We start from the raw sequence: 15395 nt of genomic DNA, 5'->3' as shown, positions 1-15395 counted from the left end.
ACCTCACAGGCATCTAGCCTCGTGGACATTTGAGGAGTCCCTCCTTTCTCCTTTGCTCACATCTAGGTCTGGAGAATCTAGAGCAAAAAGGATGGCAGAGAGGGAATGAGTAAACCCTGCCCAGTTGGTAGAAGACAAAATTATTCTCTTTACTACATACCTGGGTACCTGGTTCGGAACCCCTGGAGGTGACAGATCATATGTAGAAGACTGCAACATGTGCAGCTTGAGCTCCTACATCCTTGGTCAGGACCTTCTGAGGCCAAGCAGGGATGAGGGTAGAGCGAATTAGGCCCTGGCAACCACAACCTGGGCATTGTCTGGGCTCAGCAATGCTTGTGGGCTCTGAGCTGGCTATGCAAGCTGGCATCTACTCAGCCTCAGCCCCTGTGCCAGCATTGTGTCTGACTTGTTTTCCTTTCTGTCATTGTTTCTTCATTTTTTTCCACAGAAATCCATAATAGTTTGAAGAAGTGAGGAGGATTTTGGTGAAAGGACAGGGTCTCCTGGGCAGGTAGCAGGAATCACTTCAGGAAGCTGCCCACTGCCAGTGAGAGAAATGGGGGCAAAATTGGGATATGCAGCCTCACAAGGGAAAGCTCAGAGTCACTGGCAGCTTCCTGAAGTGTCCAGCCATTCAGATGACGAGTCTGTGGAAGGGGAGAAAGGTGGGCTCACTCCCCACAGTTCACTTTAGGAAGCAGACATTCTATTATCTGGACCAAATGTGTCTGGGGCCTCCAGAGTCTACCCTGGCTTACCTGGTGGGTACCTCCTGGACCCAGCAGCCTGGCATAAGGATTGGGTCCTGCCACCCAACCTGCCCAAATTAGAGAACTTCTGGTCCTGCCTCCTATGATAGTTCCCTAATGGGGAATCAAGATTACTGAACTTGAGACCCTCCTCAGCAACCTGGCCCAGCTGGTCAGCGCTCCTGCCTGGGTCAGCTCTGTGTCTGGAGTCAGCATTCTGCAGAGCCGAGCTCTAAACTGGCAGTTTGTGGCATTCTTCAGTGTGGTCACCTTTCTCTGATGGCAAAGTACCTTCAAATGAGACCAGAGTTACCAGGGGCTATTCTGTACCCACACTGGGCCTATGAGGCACCTGAGTTGCAACTTCCTGCTGCTTAGTGGTAGCCCCTGCTTAGTTCCCTAGAAGATCTTCAGAGTAAGGGGCTGATAGAACTTCCCTCCAATGCCGGCCACTCACTAGCTGAGGCCTGTCCACTCTCCTGCAGCTGCACCCGTTGCCTGAGCCTGTCCTTGGAGTCCAGAGCTCTGAGAAGCAGGGAGAGTGTTTTTGTAAATTGGACTGATTTAATGCTGCCTGTCAGACTTGTTCATGGAATGAGTTTTTGTTTGACCCTCATTATTAAGTCCAGAAGCTGACCAGATTCTGTAATCACTCCTCTTGTTCCTAAGTGCAACAGGGAAGAATGTAAATTTTATCTTGCAAAGAACCGCAGCCATTTATTTAGAAAAATTCACTGTCACTTAGTTTTCTCATTTTCTGCTTAGCCTCCATGCTCCTTTGTGTCCAGCAAGAGGGAGAGCAGTCTTCTGCCTGGGGTTTGGCTACCAGTCATAAAGCCCTGCTCCTTGTCTCCCCAGGTGTGCCCTGTGACTAAGGTACACAGGTTTCAGGGGCTGAGGAAGTTACCTCCTTTGGGTGGCATCAGTCATGACCAGAGCCTTTAGGTGCCATCTGTTATGGGGCCCAAACAGGCTCCAGCTGTGCAGAGTTGGGCCCAGTGTCCGGCCCCAGGAGTGTGATTGAGCTGGTGGGTCCCAAGCAGGCCTAGAGCAGGACCCACAGGAGAAGCTGCCTTGGGGCTCTCTGCCCCAGCGCTACCTCCCTGGAGCACCGAGCACGGCAATCTGTGGGGCATTTCCTGCACTGGTGGGACTGCCAAGGGGCCAGTTGCCTGCCATGAGGCTCTCAGTTTGTGTATGTGATCCCCTTGGGGAGTGGATCAGGAGTCTTCAAACTTGAGAGGCAGGTGGAGAGCTCTTTAAGTCCAGGCTTCATGGATCTGAATTAAGCTTTTGTTTCTGCTTCCTCCCCCCACTCAGATTTTGAACAACAAAGCCTGCCCTGTGATTAGGCTAATCCCACAGTAGTTATACCTTCAAATAAAATCTTTGCACACCAAAAGGCACAGAGAGTGGAGCTTTCCAGAATACATATAAAGTTGAATGAGTTCCCAGGGAGGAGGTTTGACTTCTGGCCTTGGTTGATGCCCTTATGGCTGGGTCTCTTAATGTAAGTGTACTGGCAAGTGTTCCCAACCCTTATAGGCACACTCAGCCCCTTCCCTGGGTCCAACAAGCTGGTCTACTGACATCTGCTGCCAGTTCCATCATCCTCCCATGGCTCTCCAGCCTGAACCATGCCTGCTTTACTGCCCAGTCCCCTGTCATGCCCAAGGGTTTCCTCAGTGGCCAGCAGAAGCTAATCTGTTGTTTCAAACCTACCAAAAAACCCCAGAATACAGTGCCCAGTATTCTGGCACTCTCAACCTCTCATGGTCTGGAGGCTGAGAGATGGTGTGTTTTGCTGCAGCATTTTCTTACCTTAGCTCATTTGAACGGAGTCCTCTAGGTGAGTTCTCAGATTCTGCCTCCTGCAAAGAATAATAATCATTTGGTACGTTAGGGGGGCCATCCCAAAAGTGACTCCATCAAGATTTTGCCCCCTGGTCTGCCCAAGAGGAAGCCATGCACTGGTTGTTTCCTGCAGGGTACCTGCAGAAATATTCCAGAGGAATAAAATGGAATTATATCAATAGTACCTGCCAGGATTAGCGCTGACATTGGGCTTATCCAGCCTTACATCACCTCCTCTTGTTCAAAGACTGAAGAGGTAATCTGACAAGCCCACCCACACGTTGCCGCCCGTGCAGGAGTTTTCATTCTGTTAAGTTCTATGCATGTATGTATGTGTGCATGCATGTGCAGGTGTGTGTGCACGCGTGCAGGGAGTGGGTGGAGCTGAATAACAGGAGAGGGTTTGTACTAAGAAGGCAAATATTTTAAGTAAGTCTGCTGGTGCCAGTGTCCTGTGTCCCCTCTCTTCTCCAGTCCTTTATCCTTGCTCAGGGGATCTGGCTTTCCCGATCCTGGCACAGTGTATAGTGAGACTGAACAGGCAGCTGTTTTGCCCATAGATGATGATTTCTCAGAGTCTTCCCACTGTCTGTTCCCCCTGCCTCGCTAAGTGTCTCTGTTTCTCCCCTGGCCAAAGGAGGTCCAGAGGGACCCCACAGTAGAACTTACCTTAGTGCAGAAGATAACCCTTGTGACTCTTCTAATTAGACATTCTCAACACATCCACGGCATCTGTATTGGTCCTGCTCTTCATGGGACATGTGCCATATTATCACTGACCTCTCTTTTCTCTTACAGCCAGGCAATTTCCTGATTCAGTGGCACTTTTTATAATGTTGTAGATCACCACAGAAGTTTCTGGGGGGTGGGTTATGTCCTGTAGGGTGGCCTGTTTGAACTGTTATCCTCAGCTGACTCAACAATGACATATTAGCTGACCAAACTCTTTGCATGAAGGCTGAAGAGACCTTTCCCCAGAAGAGACCTGTCCCCACTGCAGAGGCCCCATTTGGGACCACCATGCTTCGTGGTGGCCACATGTGGGACTCATATCTCTTCTTTCTGTGTGTTCATTCCTTCTACAGGTTGGTGGTTGGGGCCAGCTGTATCCTTTGCTGAGGTGCAGCTGACAAATGGCTAAGGGGATTTCCTGAGGGGAAACTCAGTCCTGAGAGCCCCTCCCCCATTACTCTCCCTCCCATCAAGGAGCAAACTCTGCCACCTAGAACCGGCACTTATGGGACCACTTAGGGTGGATGACCAGTGCAGAGGGGAAGTTTGAACATGATCTTCTGTGGCTAGAACTTCCTGGAGGCTTTTACTGAGCTTCATGCTGAGATGGCTGAGCCAGCCAGGGCAGCTGGACACAGCCATGAGCAAGGCGGTCCTCCCTGGGGAGCTGCCCCACTCTAGACTCATTCATCAGAGGGAGCAGTGAAACCAAGGAGGGCCATGGGAGGAGTGTGGGAGGACTTGGGGCTGGGAAAGGGACATTTAAGAGCAGATAAAAGCACTGGGACTGCTAACGGACCACAGGTGGAAGGCGGCTGCCTCGTGTCTCTCACAGAGGAGGCTTTTCCTTTCTGTCATCACTGGAACTCCTTGGGGAGTAGGCCTGGCCCTGGAGGCTGAGGTTAAACTCCAGGGAGCCTGGACAGATGCTCCATGGAGGCAGAAGCTGCCTGACTGTGGGTCCTGGAGGGATCTCCCCACCTCACACTGGATGTGCATTTAAGAGATGGGTGTATATGGTGATAGGGAATTCTTTTTTGGGATGATGGGACTTGTCTCACCTTTAGGGTCCCAATCTGATCCGTTAGCATTCCTTACTTGCCTCTGCCAGACGTGGCCCTGGAGTGCGCCGGCTTCCTCACAGGAATTGGCCTGGACACCACCATCATGATGCGCAGCATCCCCCTCCGGGGCTTCGATCAGGTAGTGCCCTGTTATCCCAAGTTCCCACCTGTGGCTCTGCTCTCCTGAGGGGCTGCCCCACATCAGGCAAGTTCAGCTATAGGCCGGATGTGAGATCTTAGAATTTAGAAATTGGTTCTTGAGTTGAATGATAAGACTCTTCCCAAAATTTAAAGGATCTGCCGGAGTGGAACTGAAGGTTGCTGCAAAGAACATGTTACAGCTTCCCAAATCTTTTTTTGTTTGTTTGTTTATTTGTTTATTTATACAAGCACTGGGTACAGTCAGAAGCGCGGGAGGGTGAGAGAATTCACCAGAGCCAGAGCAGGCAAAAGGACCGAAGTACACTGCTAAGGGGAGAAGCAGGCGGCAGGAGAGGTCTGCGCGCCATGCGGGACCCTCCTCCGGTGGCCGGGGAGCAGCCGGGGATCGAACCGGCGCCGTGGAGGCTGTGAGCAGCTTCGCAACCCAGCGCTCAACCGCTGCGCCACCGGGGAGGCCCGCTTCCCAAATCTTTGAACCAAAAAGGATGCCCGAAGGCATGCTTGGCCAGATTCAGGGACCAGAGGTTGGGTCCCTCCTTCTAGGCAGCCTGTTAGTAAGTGGCAGGCTGGGGTTTGAACCAAATCACCAAGGGCAACGGGGATTAGGTGGCAATTGGTGAGGCCCTGAGTGATCACCTTGGAACATGGCAGCCCCTGGCGACAGCGCTGTCCACTTGGCATAAATTGAAAAGATGTAGCAAGCCAAATTGAGCACTCAGGTCTCCTGGTGGCGGGTGGTCTGCCCTGAGCATGCCAGGTTTGTCAACACAGCTTCTGAGGGCTTCAGGCAAGTGCTGCTGCAGCTCACAGCAGGTCTGGGGGTCAGCTGCTGCTGATCTTCATCTGGGACACAGACACCTACACTGAAAGCTGACAGATCCACACAAGGACTGAATGGAGATTTCTTTTTAAACTAAAAACTCTTCAAGGAAATGTCACATGTCATCCAAGTATGAGTTGTCATCGTCAAGTTTCAAGCTCTCTGTGCCCCTGCAGAGGTGGATGGACTTCTACCCCTCCTCACGTCTGCTTCTCCAGAGTCCATTCTGCCTTGGCAGCCCTGACATGTGCTCCCTTTCCCATGCAGCCCTGTGCCAGTTCCCCCTTCCCTGTTGCATGCATCTGTGCCTTCACTTAGCATATATACACTGAGCACCCGCACAAGGACAGTGTCCAAGGGAGATCCTCTGAGCCTCAGGGTTTAGGGATAGACTGTACAGCTAGAGACAGGAGCTGCAAGGAGGCCATGTAGCTAGACATAGGCAGGGGTGAGGTCCAAGGGCCAGTGGGGCCTGTAGGGATAAGGGCCCATTAGAGGACCGGCCTTCACATGGAAGCTGGAGACTGACAAGAGGGGCTGCGCTTCCCAGTATAGGCCTGTGAAGGGGGCAAGAAGAAGGTGAATCTGGACCTGCTGAGGGACTCAAGCATGAGAGACTGGCTGGAGGGTCAGGTTGGCAGGTGGAAGCTGAAGCCCAAGCGGGCAGGATGAGTCCCGGGGAGGTTTCAGTAGTAAGGAAAGGACAAGTGTGGTGCCTCGGTAGTCTGGATGGCACTGGCACATGAAGACAGTGTTGGCACTCTGGCAAGAGGGGTGGAGAGGGGACAGGTTCAAGATATGCCCTGGAACAGGCACATTATTGCCAGATAACCCAGCCTTGCCTCAGAGAGAAGGACACACAGCACAGGTGGCAGACCTAGGGGCACTGGGCTGACCATGAGGCTCTAGAATGCCCAGCAGTTTCCCTTCAAACATCTAGACCCATCAGGCAATCAGAGGGGTCTGAGAGGGCCTACCCACAGCCTACCCACCTATTCCTGCTCTGAAGTTGACAATCCCACCCATATAGACACCAAATGAGCTGGCTCACCCGAGCATTCGTTACAGGATTTAAACAGTGACTTATGTTTCCTCCTAAAAAAGAAGCTGTGGTTGACTATATCTCCAGTCTGTTTAAATCCGGCAGTCGCCCTGGGAGGTGGGTCCCCCATCTGCAACCTTGCGGGCACAGAGTCTGCCGAGTTGGAAGGGTGGAGCTCTTTCTGCAGATACCTGGGCTTCTCCTGCTCCCCTCATTCTGTGCTCACTATCCCTCCATTTGTTGGTGGGTCACAAAGGTGCCCCCCTATACTGTCCCAGCTCTCCAGTGGCAAAGGAGCTGGCCCCACTTGAATAGGGGGCCAGGTAGGGAACTGGGCACCAGTCCATTCAGTCAGGTGAAAGGGGTGCTTCTCTGTCATTGTTTACAGTGAAAACTAAGTTAGCATCTGGAGAAGAGCCCAAGATCTTCAGATTTGGAACTGAGGGGTAAAGGGGGAATGTTAGATGTGCTCCTGCTGACAGAAAACAAGAGACTTTAAAAGTAGGGGTAACTTACATAGGCTACATACCAGAAGAGGGTGCAGTGAACCTTCTCCTTTGAACCGATCCCTCTGGAGTCCCCTCAGGGGCTTTTCAAATAGGGAGGGGCCCAAGTCCACTCTTTACATAGTCAGTGGTGGCATTCTCACTTCTGTCCATCTGGTCCTCACAGTGTGTCCGCTTGTACTTTGCAGCAAATGTCTTCCTTAGTCACGGAATACATGGAATCTCATGGCACCCGGTTCCTGAGGGGCTGCACTCCCTCAAGTGTGGGGAGGCTCCCGGATGGCCAGCTCCAGGTCACCTGGAAGGACCATGCCTCTGGCAAGGAGGACAAGGGCACCTTCGACACTGTCCTTTGGGCCATAGGTAAGAGAGCGCCGAGCCCATGTGCATACTCACATACAAGCTACACACAGAGCAGCACACCCCTTCCCGGAGCAGCCCTCATCCTACTGGCTTTACATAGCACATCTCGTCCTAACAGCCATGGGATTGCTTCCCATACTTTCCAGTGGGTTACTGTGAGTGCTGCAGGCCATCACCTGCTAGGAGTGGGCATCTTCCTGGTCTGTCCAGAAGTTAAACTCACAGATTTCCAAAGATAGCACCCAGTGATGGGGCAGAGGCCTTGACCTTTCCAGATGGGCGGGGCCTGGCTGCCGCCTCACCAGCCTTGCCCATGTGCAGTTGCGTTCGCATCTCCCTGTTCTCTGAGAGGTGAGGGTGGAGCAAGTATGGCCATGCAGATCTAGCCCACTACCGACCTTGTCAGCCACATTCCTTCCCTAGTTGTGCCCTCTTTGCATTCCAGGCCACCCTCCTGGGGAGAAGGGTGGTAAGTACGAATGTGATAAGGAAGACCCCTGCCCAGGGGACTGGTCTGAGGGAAGGGACATAAGCTTTGAGGAAAGGCTCCCTGGCCTGGAACAGGATGAAAAGGGCAGAGAGCCCTGACGCCATGCAGTCATGAACCTGCTTGAGGCTGCTGTAGGGCAAGGGATAGGGGGTGATGCCCAGTGGGGAGAATGAGCACAGCACGCCTACTCAGATGTCTTGCCCTCTAGTACCTGTCATTTCTAGAGTGGGATTCTTGGTTTCCTAATCTATCAACTCGCATGTCCAAAGTAGGAGCAATCAAGGTCAGACTTTCTCCCCATGTTTCCAGTTCACAAGGCACTGTCTGAACTGGGCCTAGTCATTTAAGCCCAGGCTCTGAACCTGTGTGGTTATCAGGATCATCTGGCTCCATATCAATTAAGCACATGTTTTCTAAGCACTTGAGAGGGGCTGTCCTGTCCCTGTCAAGACCTGGTGGAATGGGTCCCAGCATCCTCCGGGGTAGGGCTCCTGGAAAGAACAAGGCTACATCATGAGCAGTGTGTTTCTGAAAGGCCTATCTGTTCTTCCCGAGTCATTCTGATTTCCAGAACAACTGGAAATTAGAGAGTGTAATAAACTCTGGAGGAGTCAGAGATCTTCATTTGATACAGTTGGCACAGATTTGAGGAACAAAGGAGCGATCTGAAAAAACCCAGTCTATTTAGTGCTTCTTAATCAAAATTCAATAAATTATGAGAGGAAATATTCTTGCAACAAATCGTAAAAGTAAATTTTAAGTAGGTTTATTCTGAATACTGTGGAAGGTTGCCTAGGTATTCAGACCTCAAGTGTAAATTGATGTTTATTATTTTATTTTATTTTTTTGTGGGACCCTTGCTGGCAGCCGGGGAATGAACCGGTGCTGCAGAGGCTGCGGGCAGCCTTGCAGCCCAGCGCTCAATCGCTGTGTCACCAGGGGAGGCCCTGATGTTTATTATTTTAGACTCCATGGTGAGGTGGCAAGTTTCTCCTGTCCTATCTACACCCCCAGCATTCCTCCTTTGTCCTCTGTGCCCCTTGCCCATGCACACCCATCCCCAGTCTTGCCTTTGGACCAATGCATAGGCCTGCACCCAGATGCTGTCAGCTGAGCTCACACTCGTGGCAGCTGTTTAGAGGGTGAGGGGGCAAGAGGTTGTGCCCTCTGAAGTCTCCAATTCCTCCCAGCTTCCAGACGGGCCCTGGTGGGTGACACGCAAGGCCCCTGATGTGCATATGCCCACCCTCCCCCTGCCAGGAGTCATTTTATTTTTGTGTTTTCAAAAAGAGCATCCCCCAGACAGTCTGCCTGCTGTGATTGATGTTGGGGGTGGAAGCTTTTCACAATACTTGGCCTTTGACCTTGCTTCCCAAGGCGGCGCTGTGGTGGCGGCAGCAGCTTCTGGCATGCCTTTTGAGGCTGTATGAGCATGTGCTGACTTTGCTGCTTGCTCCTGGGCCAGATTTTGTAAACATTCAGGAGCCACTTCCCAGTTTAACAACTGGGAATGTTTTCTGCCGCTTTACCCTGATAAGCCTTTAACCAAGCATTATTTCTACTTGCAATAAGGATGATCCAATCCGGGGGGTTAAAATAAAGCACCCTGGAGGCAGCACAGCTGGCACAGAAGCTGCTTCTGGACCATACCTCCCACCCTGGTAGCCAGCACTGTGTCCACATAAAGTGGGCTTTGTTGTGTATTAAGAATAGAAAAGGAAGAACGCCCCTGATGCTCCGTGGATGCATGCTCAAGGCCCTGAGTTCATGCGCCAGGGCTGCCCATGTGCCTGGCACCTTGTCCTCAGCCAGCAAGGACAGTGGGCACAGGGACAGTGAAGTCAACCCTGCAATCTGGAAGCCAAGTAGGACTCTGAGCCTCTTCCTCGGTGCAGCCTTGATCTCCACGTGGTGGATTAAACACATTAGCAGTTAAAGCAGTTAATTGCTGTGCAGGGGGCCCTCTCATTGTTTGTCTCTGAATCACCCACCCACACCAGGTGTCTCAGATAATAGACTGGGAACTTGCAGTGAGGAGGATTTCCTGTCTGCAGATGTGCCGATTATGGTGCTGAGTGAAGACAGTCGGCCTGCGCTGCTGCCACCATGGGCTCGAATTCACCCCTGCACAGTTAACCAGTTGTGGCCTGAATCCCCATTGTCTGGGGAAACAGAGCCGGGTCGGGGCATCTAAGTGAACTCCTGTGGATATAAATGCTTCTAAGGGGGAACTGGGCTTATAACTTAGATTTTTTTTTTTTAATTTACATAGAAGCTGGGGTACAGGCTAGATGTGCGGGAAGGTGAAAGGATTCGCCAGAGACAGAGCGGGGAACAGAACAGGCAGACTGACGAAATATACTGCTGAGGGGAGCAGTGGGCGAGACAGGAGAGGTCTGCTCGCCATGTGGGTTGCTCCGTGGCTGGTGGGGATCAAACCGGCACTGCCGAGGCCGTGGACAGATTCACAGCGCTGTGCTCAACCGCCTATGCCACCAGGGAACCCCAGCTTAGATTTTGTTTTGAAGAAGGGTTGGAGTGCCTCTAGAGCAAAGCCTCGGGAAAACCAGGAACTGAAACTCTCAGGTGCCCCTCAGCACCAGCCACTTCCCTCTCAAGGGCAGGATGAGAGCTGTTGTTCCTGGTGTCTGGAGTGTCAGCAGTGCCGTCGTGGCCCTGTCTCCGGAGCCCCCATAGTCTGGTTCTTGAGATCTGGATTGGGATCAAACTTTTCCTCCTCTTCAGACTTTGTGTTAGCAGAATAGTTGTTGTCCACCTGTGTATACAAACCATGATGAAGTCTCTTTAGTGGCTCTAAAATAGTGTAAAGGGAGCCAGCAAGCTCTGCCTTTCAAACAGCAGAGGCCCAGCTGTCCAACCTCTACCTAGCCCACCACGGCGTCTCCAGTTATAGTCCACCTTTACAGCACATGCACACGGACCACAGCCAGGGAGCTGGGTTGTGCCTAGGGAGATAATGATGGGGAACTGTGATCTCAGGAAGGGGATTATATCTGCCACAGTCTGGGGTTCCCTCTCTCTACCCCAGGGACTGCTTGTTAAAGGTTACAGTCCTTGCTCAGCTATGTTCAGCTAATGGATTTCCAGAGCTGAACACAAATTCCTGTGGAACTTCCCGCACCAGGTGGCAGGCAGCAGGCTAGGTGGAGGCAATTCATAGCCCAGCCCCAACACTGGAACTCCTGGCTAGCTGTGCTCTGCACCCAGTGACAAGGAAGAGGTGGTCCAGGACCTGGGCTGTCTGTGTTGTGGAGGAGCAGACAGGCTGTGCATGGATGCAGCCTAGTGGGGAGAAGCCTCTGTCTAAGGCCAGCAGGCTTAGGCAGGTTCTCTCTGCATCCAGGTAGGAGGAGTCCTGGAGCCCTCAGTGGCTTTTTCAGACTTTTAATGATCCTTCTACACCATATGTAGTGAGGCAACCAGTTACTCAGCGGGTAGGAGCCTGTCAGCCTCCTGGCCCCCTGCAAATCTTCGCTCTTTCTGGACTCTCTGGTGTTCTCTTGTGGTCTCTCCGCTGGTCTCTGTGCACTCTGCTGCACAGTCCTCTGCCACCTTGTCCTCTGCTGCTGCCCTTATATGTGCAGCTCCAGGCTCAGGTGCACACACACACACACACACCCCACACTCCAGGTGCCGCCTTCAGGTACGCACGTAAGATCACAGGGGTCGATCATCGATGCTAATGGCGGGAGGGCGGAAAAATCCTGATCACTTCCATTTACCCTACACTGTCCTTTGCGATTGTATCTTGCTATGACTAAACTGCATGGGTGGCCGTACTCTTCCTGGTGAGGATCCCACAGGGGCCTGACTGGAATGGGTCTCAAATGCAGAAAACTGCTTTATCACAGAAACCTTGACTCAACACCCACCCCTTCCCAACTCTCCAGTTGGAGACCTAGACACTCTAACACCTTTTTATTTCAGTGCAAATGTAAAGTTAATGATTACTGATATTAAGAGAGACCCAAATCTGCTTGTGTGTTGGGGGGTGGTTATATTTTTATTTATTTATTAAAAATTATTTTTTTTAAAGATTTATTTATTTATTTATACAAGCACTGGGTACAGTCAGAAGCGCGGGAGGGTGAGAGAATTCACCAGAGCCAGAGCGGGGAGCAGAGCAGGCAGAAGGACCGAGGTACACTGCTGAGGGGAGCAGCTGGTGGCAGGAGAGGTCTGCGCACCATGTGGGACCCCCCTCTGGTGGCCGGGGAGCAGCCAGGGATCAAACCGACGCTGCAGAGGCTGCGGGCAGCTTCTCAACCCAGCGCTCAACCGCTGTGCCACCTGGGAGGCCCTATATTTTTATTTTTGAAGACTTATTTATTTATGCATACAAGAACTGGGGTATAGGCCAGAGGTATGGAGGGGTGAGAGGACCCACCAGAGACAGTGGGGAACAGAACAGGGAGATTGACTGAAACACACTGCTGAGGGGAGCAGCGGGCAAGATAGAGAGGTCTGCTATGCCGTGCAGGCCACCTCCCTGGCCTGGGATTGAACCCAGCTGCAGTGGCTGTGGCTATATAGCTTCATAGTGCTGCGTCTTAACCCCTTCCATCAACAGGGAGGCCCCTGAGAGGGTTATGTTTTTGAAGAAAAGTAAGATAATCTTTTTTTTTAATTTATTTATTTATATAAGAACCGGGGTACAGGCCAGATGCACGAGAGGGTGAGAGGATTCACCAGAGACAGAGCGGGGAACAGAACAGGCAGACTGATGAAATACACAGCTGAGGGGAGCAATGGGCACGACAGGAGACCCTTGCTGGCCGGCTGGGATTGAACCGGTGCTGCAGAAGCTGCGGACAACTTCACAGTGAGGCGCTCAACCACCTGTGCCACCAGGGGAGGCCCAAGAAGATAAGCTTTTGAGAGCTCTTCCTGTAGGCACCTTCCACAGGCCCAAGAAAGTAGCCCTGTCCAAGGCCAAAGCATTCCTCAGCACACCCTGTGGTCCCAGGCCACGAACCACTGCACCTGAAGCAGTGCCATCCACTCACTAGGCGTTTACCTCAATCCCAGTGCACAGTATCCTAACCCACACAGAGGGCAGTTGAGGAAGCAAGCTGCTCCCTGTGCTCACAGGCCACATGCCCACTTGTGGGAGGCCTTGCATGGTCTGGGATCAAGAGCCAGCTTATTCTTGTGCCCAAGGTTGCTTTGGTCCCCACAGCTATCAGACCTGGGCTGAACAATAAAGTGCTATGGTTAGACCTTAGTGGAAACTAATTTATTTTTTAAGCAGCATTCATGCCTTTTTTTATTTTTTTTTTATTTTTTTATTTTTTTTTTTTTTATAGAGGCATGTTTATTTATTTATTTATTTGTTTGTTTGTTTTTGTTTATACATGCACTGGGTACAGTCAGAAGCGTGGGAGGGTGAGATAATTCACCAGAGCCAGAGCGGGGAGCAGAGCAGGCAGAAGGACCGAAGTACACGGCTGAGGGGAGCAGCGGGCGGCAGGAGAGGTCTGCGCGCCATGTGGGACCCTCCTCTGGTGGCCGGGGAGCAGCCGGGGATCGAACCGGTGCTGCAGAGGCTGCGGGCAGCTTCGCAACCCAGCGCTCAACCGCTGTGCCACCGGGGAGGCCCCATCATGCCTTTTTTTAAAAAAAGATTTTATTTATTTTTGCATAGAAGAACTGGGTGCAGGCCAGGGGTGGAGGGGTAAGAGGATTCACCAGAGACAGAGTGGGAAGCAGAACAGGCAGATCTATTGCAAGCAAGACAGGAGTGGTCTGCGCCATGTGTGTTAGCTCCCTGGCCGGGGATTGAACTCAGGTCATTGCAGTGGAAGTATTGAGACTTATCCCCAAGGCCATCAGAGAAGCCCTGGAAAATAATTTAAGAAAAACATAGTAAAAACTCTTCTAGGGATAAATGGGCACTGCTTATAAGTATTAATGTGTGTTATCAAAATTGTGCAAATGCCACTCAAGTCCCCAACTGTCAGGAAAATTATATTTACATCTATAATTGCTAAAGCAATAATTGCCACCCAATTTGAAGTGTGTTCTTCCCTGGGGGTTCCCCTGGACCCGGCTGCAGGTGATTCTGAGCTGAGTCACCACCAATTTCAAGGGCTGACTGTTGGGGTCTTAGCCAACTGAGTTTATCTTATACAATGCCAGTGCTCACATACAGGTTTGGATTGGAAAGACCTGTTTGTTTCCCAGTAGTAAGCTCACCCCAGTTACCCAAGGAACATCCCCAGTGAGAGATACCATCAGGAAGCCTGAGGAGCCCTTGTGGGTGCCAGCCATCAGGGTGAGCACCAGCCTCAGGTCGTGCTATGGTCCAGTGTTCACTTTCTCATCACCACTGAGTCCTGCCTGGATCCCAAGGCCAGCAGGACCCCTTTACCTGGAGGGTGAGGGAGGGTTGGCAACTGCAGGTGGGGATATAGTGCTCATTGAGAGGGGACCATTTAAGAAAATAAAGGAAGCTGTTTGCTGTTATTGTAGTTTTCCCTTAAGACAAATAACATGCAAGACATATAATAAATTTTTTTTAAGTAGCTCTCCACGGATCTGGCCAGAGGTTCTAAAGGTATGAATCTCTCTTCTGTGTCTGGTCCAGAATTCCTGGCAGGCCTGGCTCAGTGGGAGTGCTTGGTTCTGGGGGCCTCATGCCCCTTAGAAAAGTTACCTGAGCCCAACATGAAACTACTGCTGGGACCTTGCCCACAACACCTGATCCAAACTACTGTACTCTTGTTCACCTGGCACAGAGTTTCCAGCTGTTTACGTCCTCCAGTGTCTGTCTGATCGCAGCCCCTCACTCACCCTGTCATACTCTTGCTGGCACTTAAATTTTACCTCATTACATGATTACCCTTCACTTGTTGGAACATGCGCTCCAGGCAAGCTATGAAATTAGAGGAAACACCCATTTTCCCATAACAGGAGGAGAGAGGCACATGAAACTGCTCTTGTCCAGCTGTCCGCATCTTTGTGCCCAGCCAAGCAGGTAGTGACGACCAGTAGACTCCACCTGGGTGGGTTTGGGCTTTCTGCAGCTGCTGGATGGGCACAATGGCTGGACTGCCCCCCTGGGTCAGCAGCAGCAACTGGTTGGATTCCAAGGGATCCAAGGAAGGCTTGGCTGCCCCAGCTGCATCACGAGTTTGCAGACTGAATACTGCATACCACTTCAGGACCCTGGGGTGTTCTGGATGGTGGACACTGGGAAAGAGACAGCTCTAGCCATGAACTTACAGAGACAGTGCCTCTGAAGACGTGAGAATCTCTCTTTGTACCTAGAATTCAAACGCCCTCATTTGTGGTGAATATGGCAGAGTGTCACACATGTAGAAGAAGCTCTCATAAGGCCAGAAAAATCACAAAGGTCTATAAATGATTGAGAAAAGGCAAGAACTGGAAATTCACAAGAGGAAATATAGTTTAACACTTAATTACTTAAATTGCTAATTTTACTAGTAAGCAAAGAAGTGCAACAAAGTAAAACATCACAGAGAGAAACTAGTGGGCCTCTGCCTCCTCTCCATCTCCAGGAGCACCCTCTAAGAAGCCCTGCTTGCCTCCTCCCTCCTCTGAGGACTTGCCACAAGGTGCTAAACTGA

At 51.4% G+C, this 15395-nt stretch overlaps 1 protein-coding gene across 3 annotated transcripts in view; it reads left to right on the top strand.

Annotated features, from left to right (window-relative positions):
- The window catches only part of TXNRD2 (thioredoxin reductase 2), a gene marked incomplete at its 5' end in the record, with an annotated part of 59645 nt that overhangs the window by 32338 nt on the left and 11912 nt on the right, over positions 1 to 15395 (top strand). For all 3 annotated transcript variants that reach the window (XM_084244453.1, XM_084244452.1, XM_084244454.1), the window contains 3 exons: positions 3692 to 3711; positions 4450 to 4541; positions 7121 to 7295. In XM_084244453.1, coding sequence (XP_084100579.1) covers positions 3692 to 3711; positions 4450 to 4541; positions 7121 to 7295 — 287 coding nt within the window. The remainder of the gene's footprint in view (positions 1 to 3691; positions 3712 to 4449; positions 4542 to 7120; positions 7296 to 15395) is intronic.

This window comes from Talpa europaea, assembly GCF_964194135.1.
Source record: "Talpa europaea genome assembly, chromosome: 10".
NCBI classification, from domain to species: Eukaryota; Metazoa; Chordata; class Mammalia; order Eulipotyphla; family Talpidae; genus Talpa; species Talpa europaea.
The sequence above is the reverse complement of the archived record's forward strand: the minus strand, read 5'-3'. Positions and strand labels throughout refer to the sequence as shown.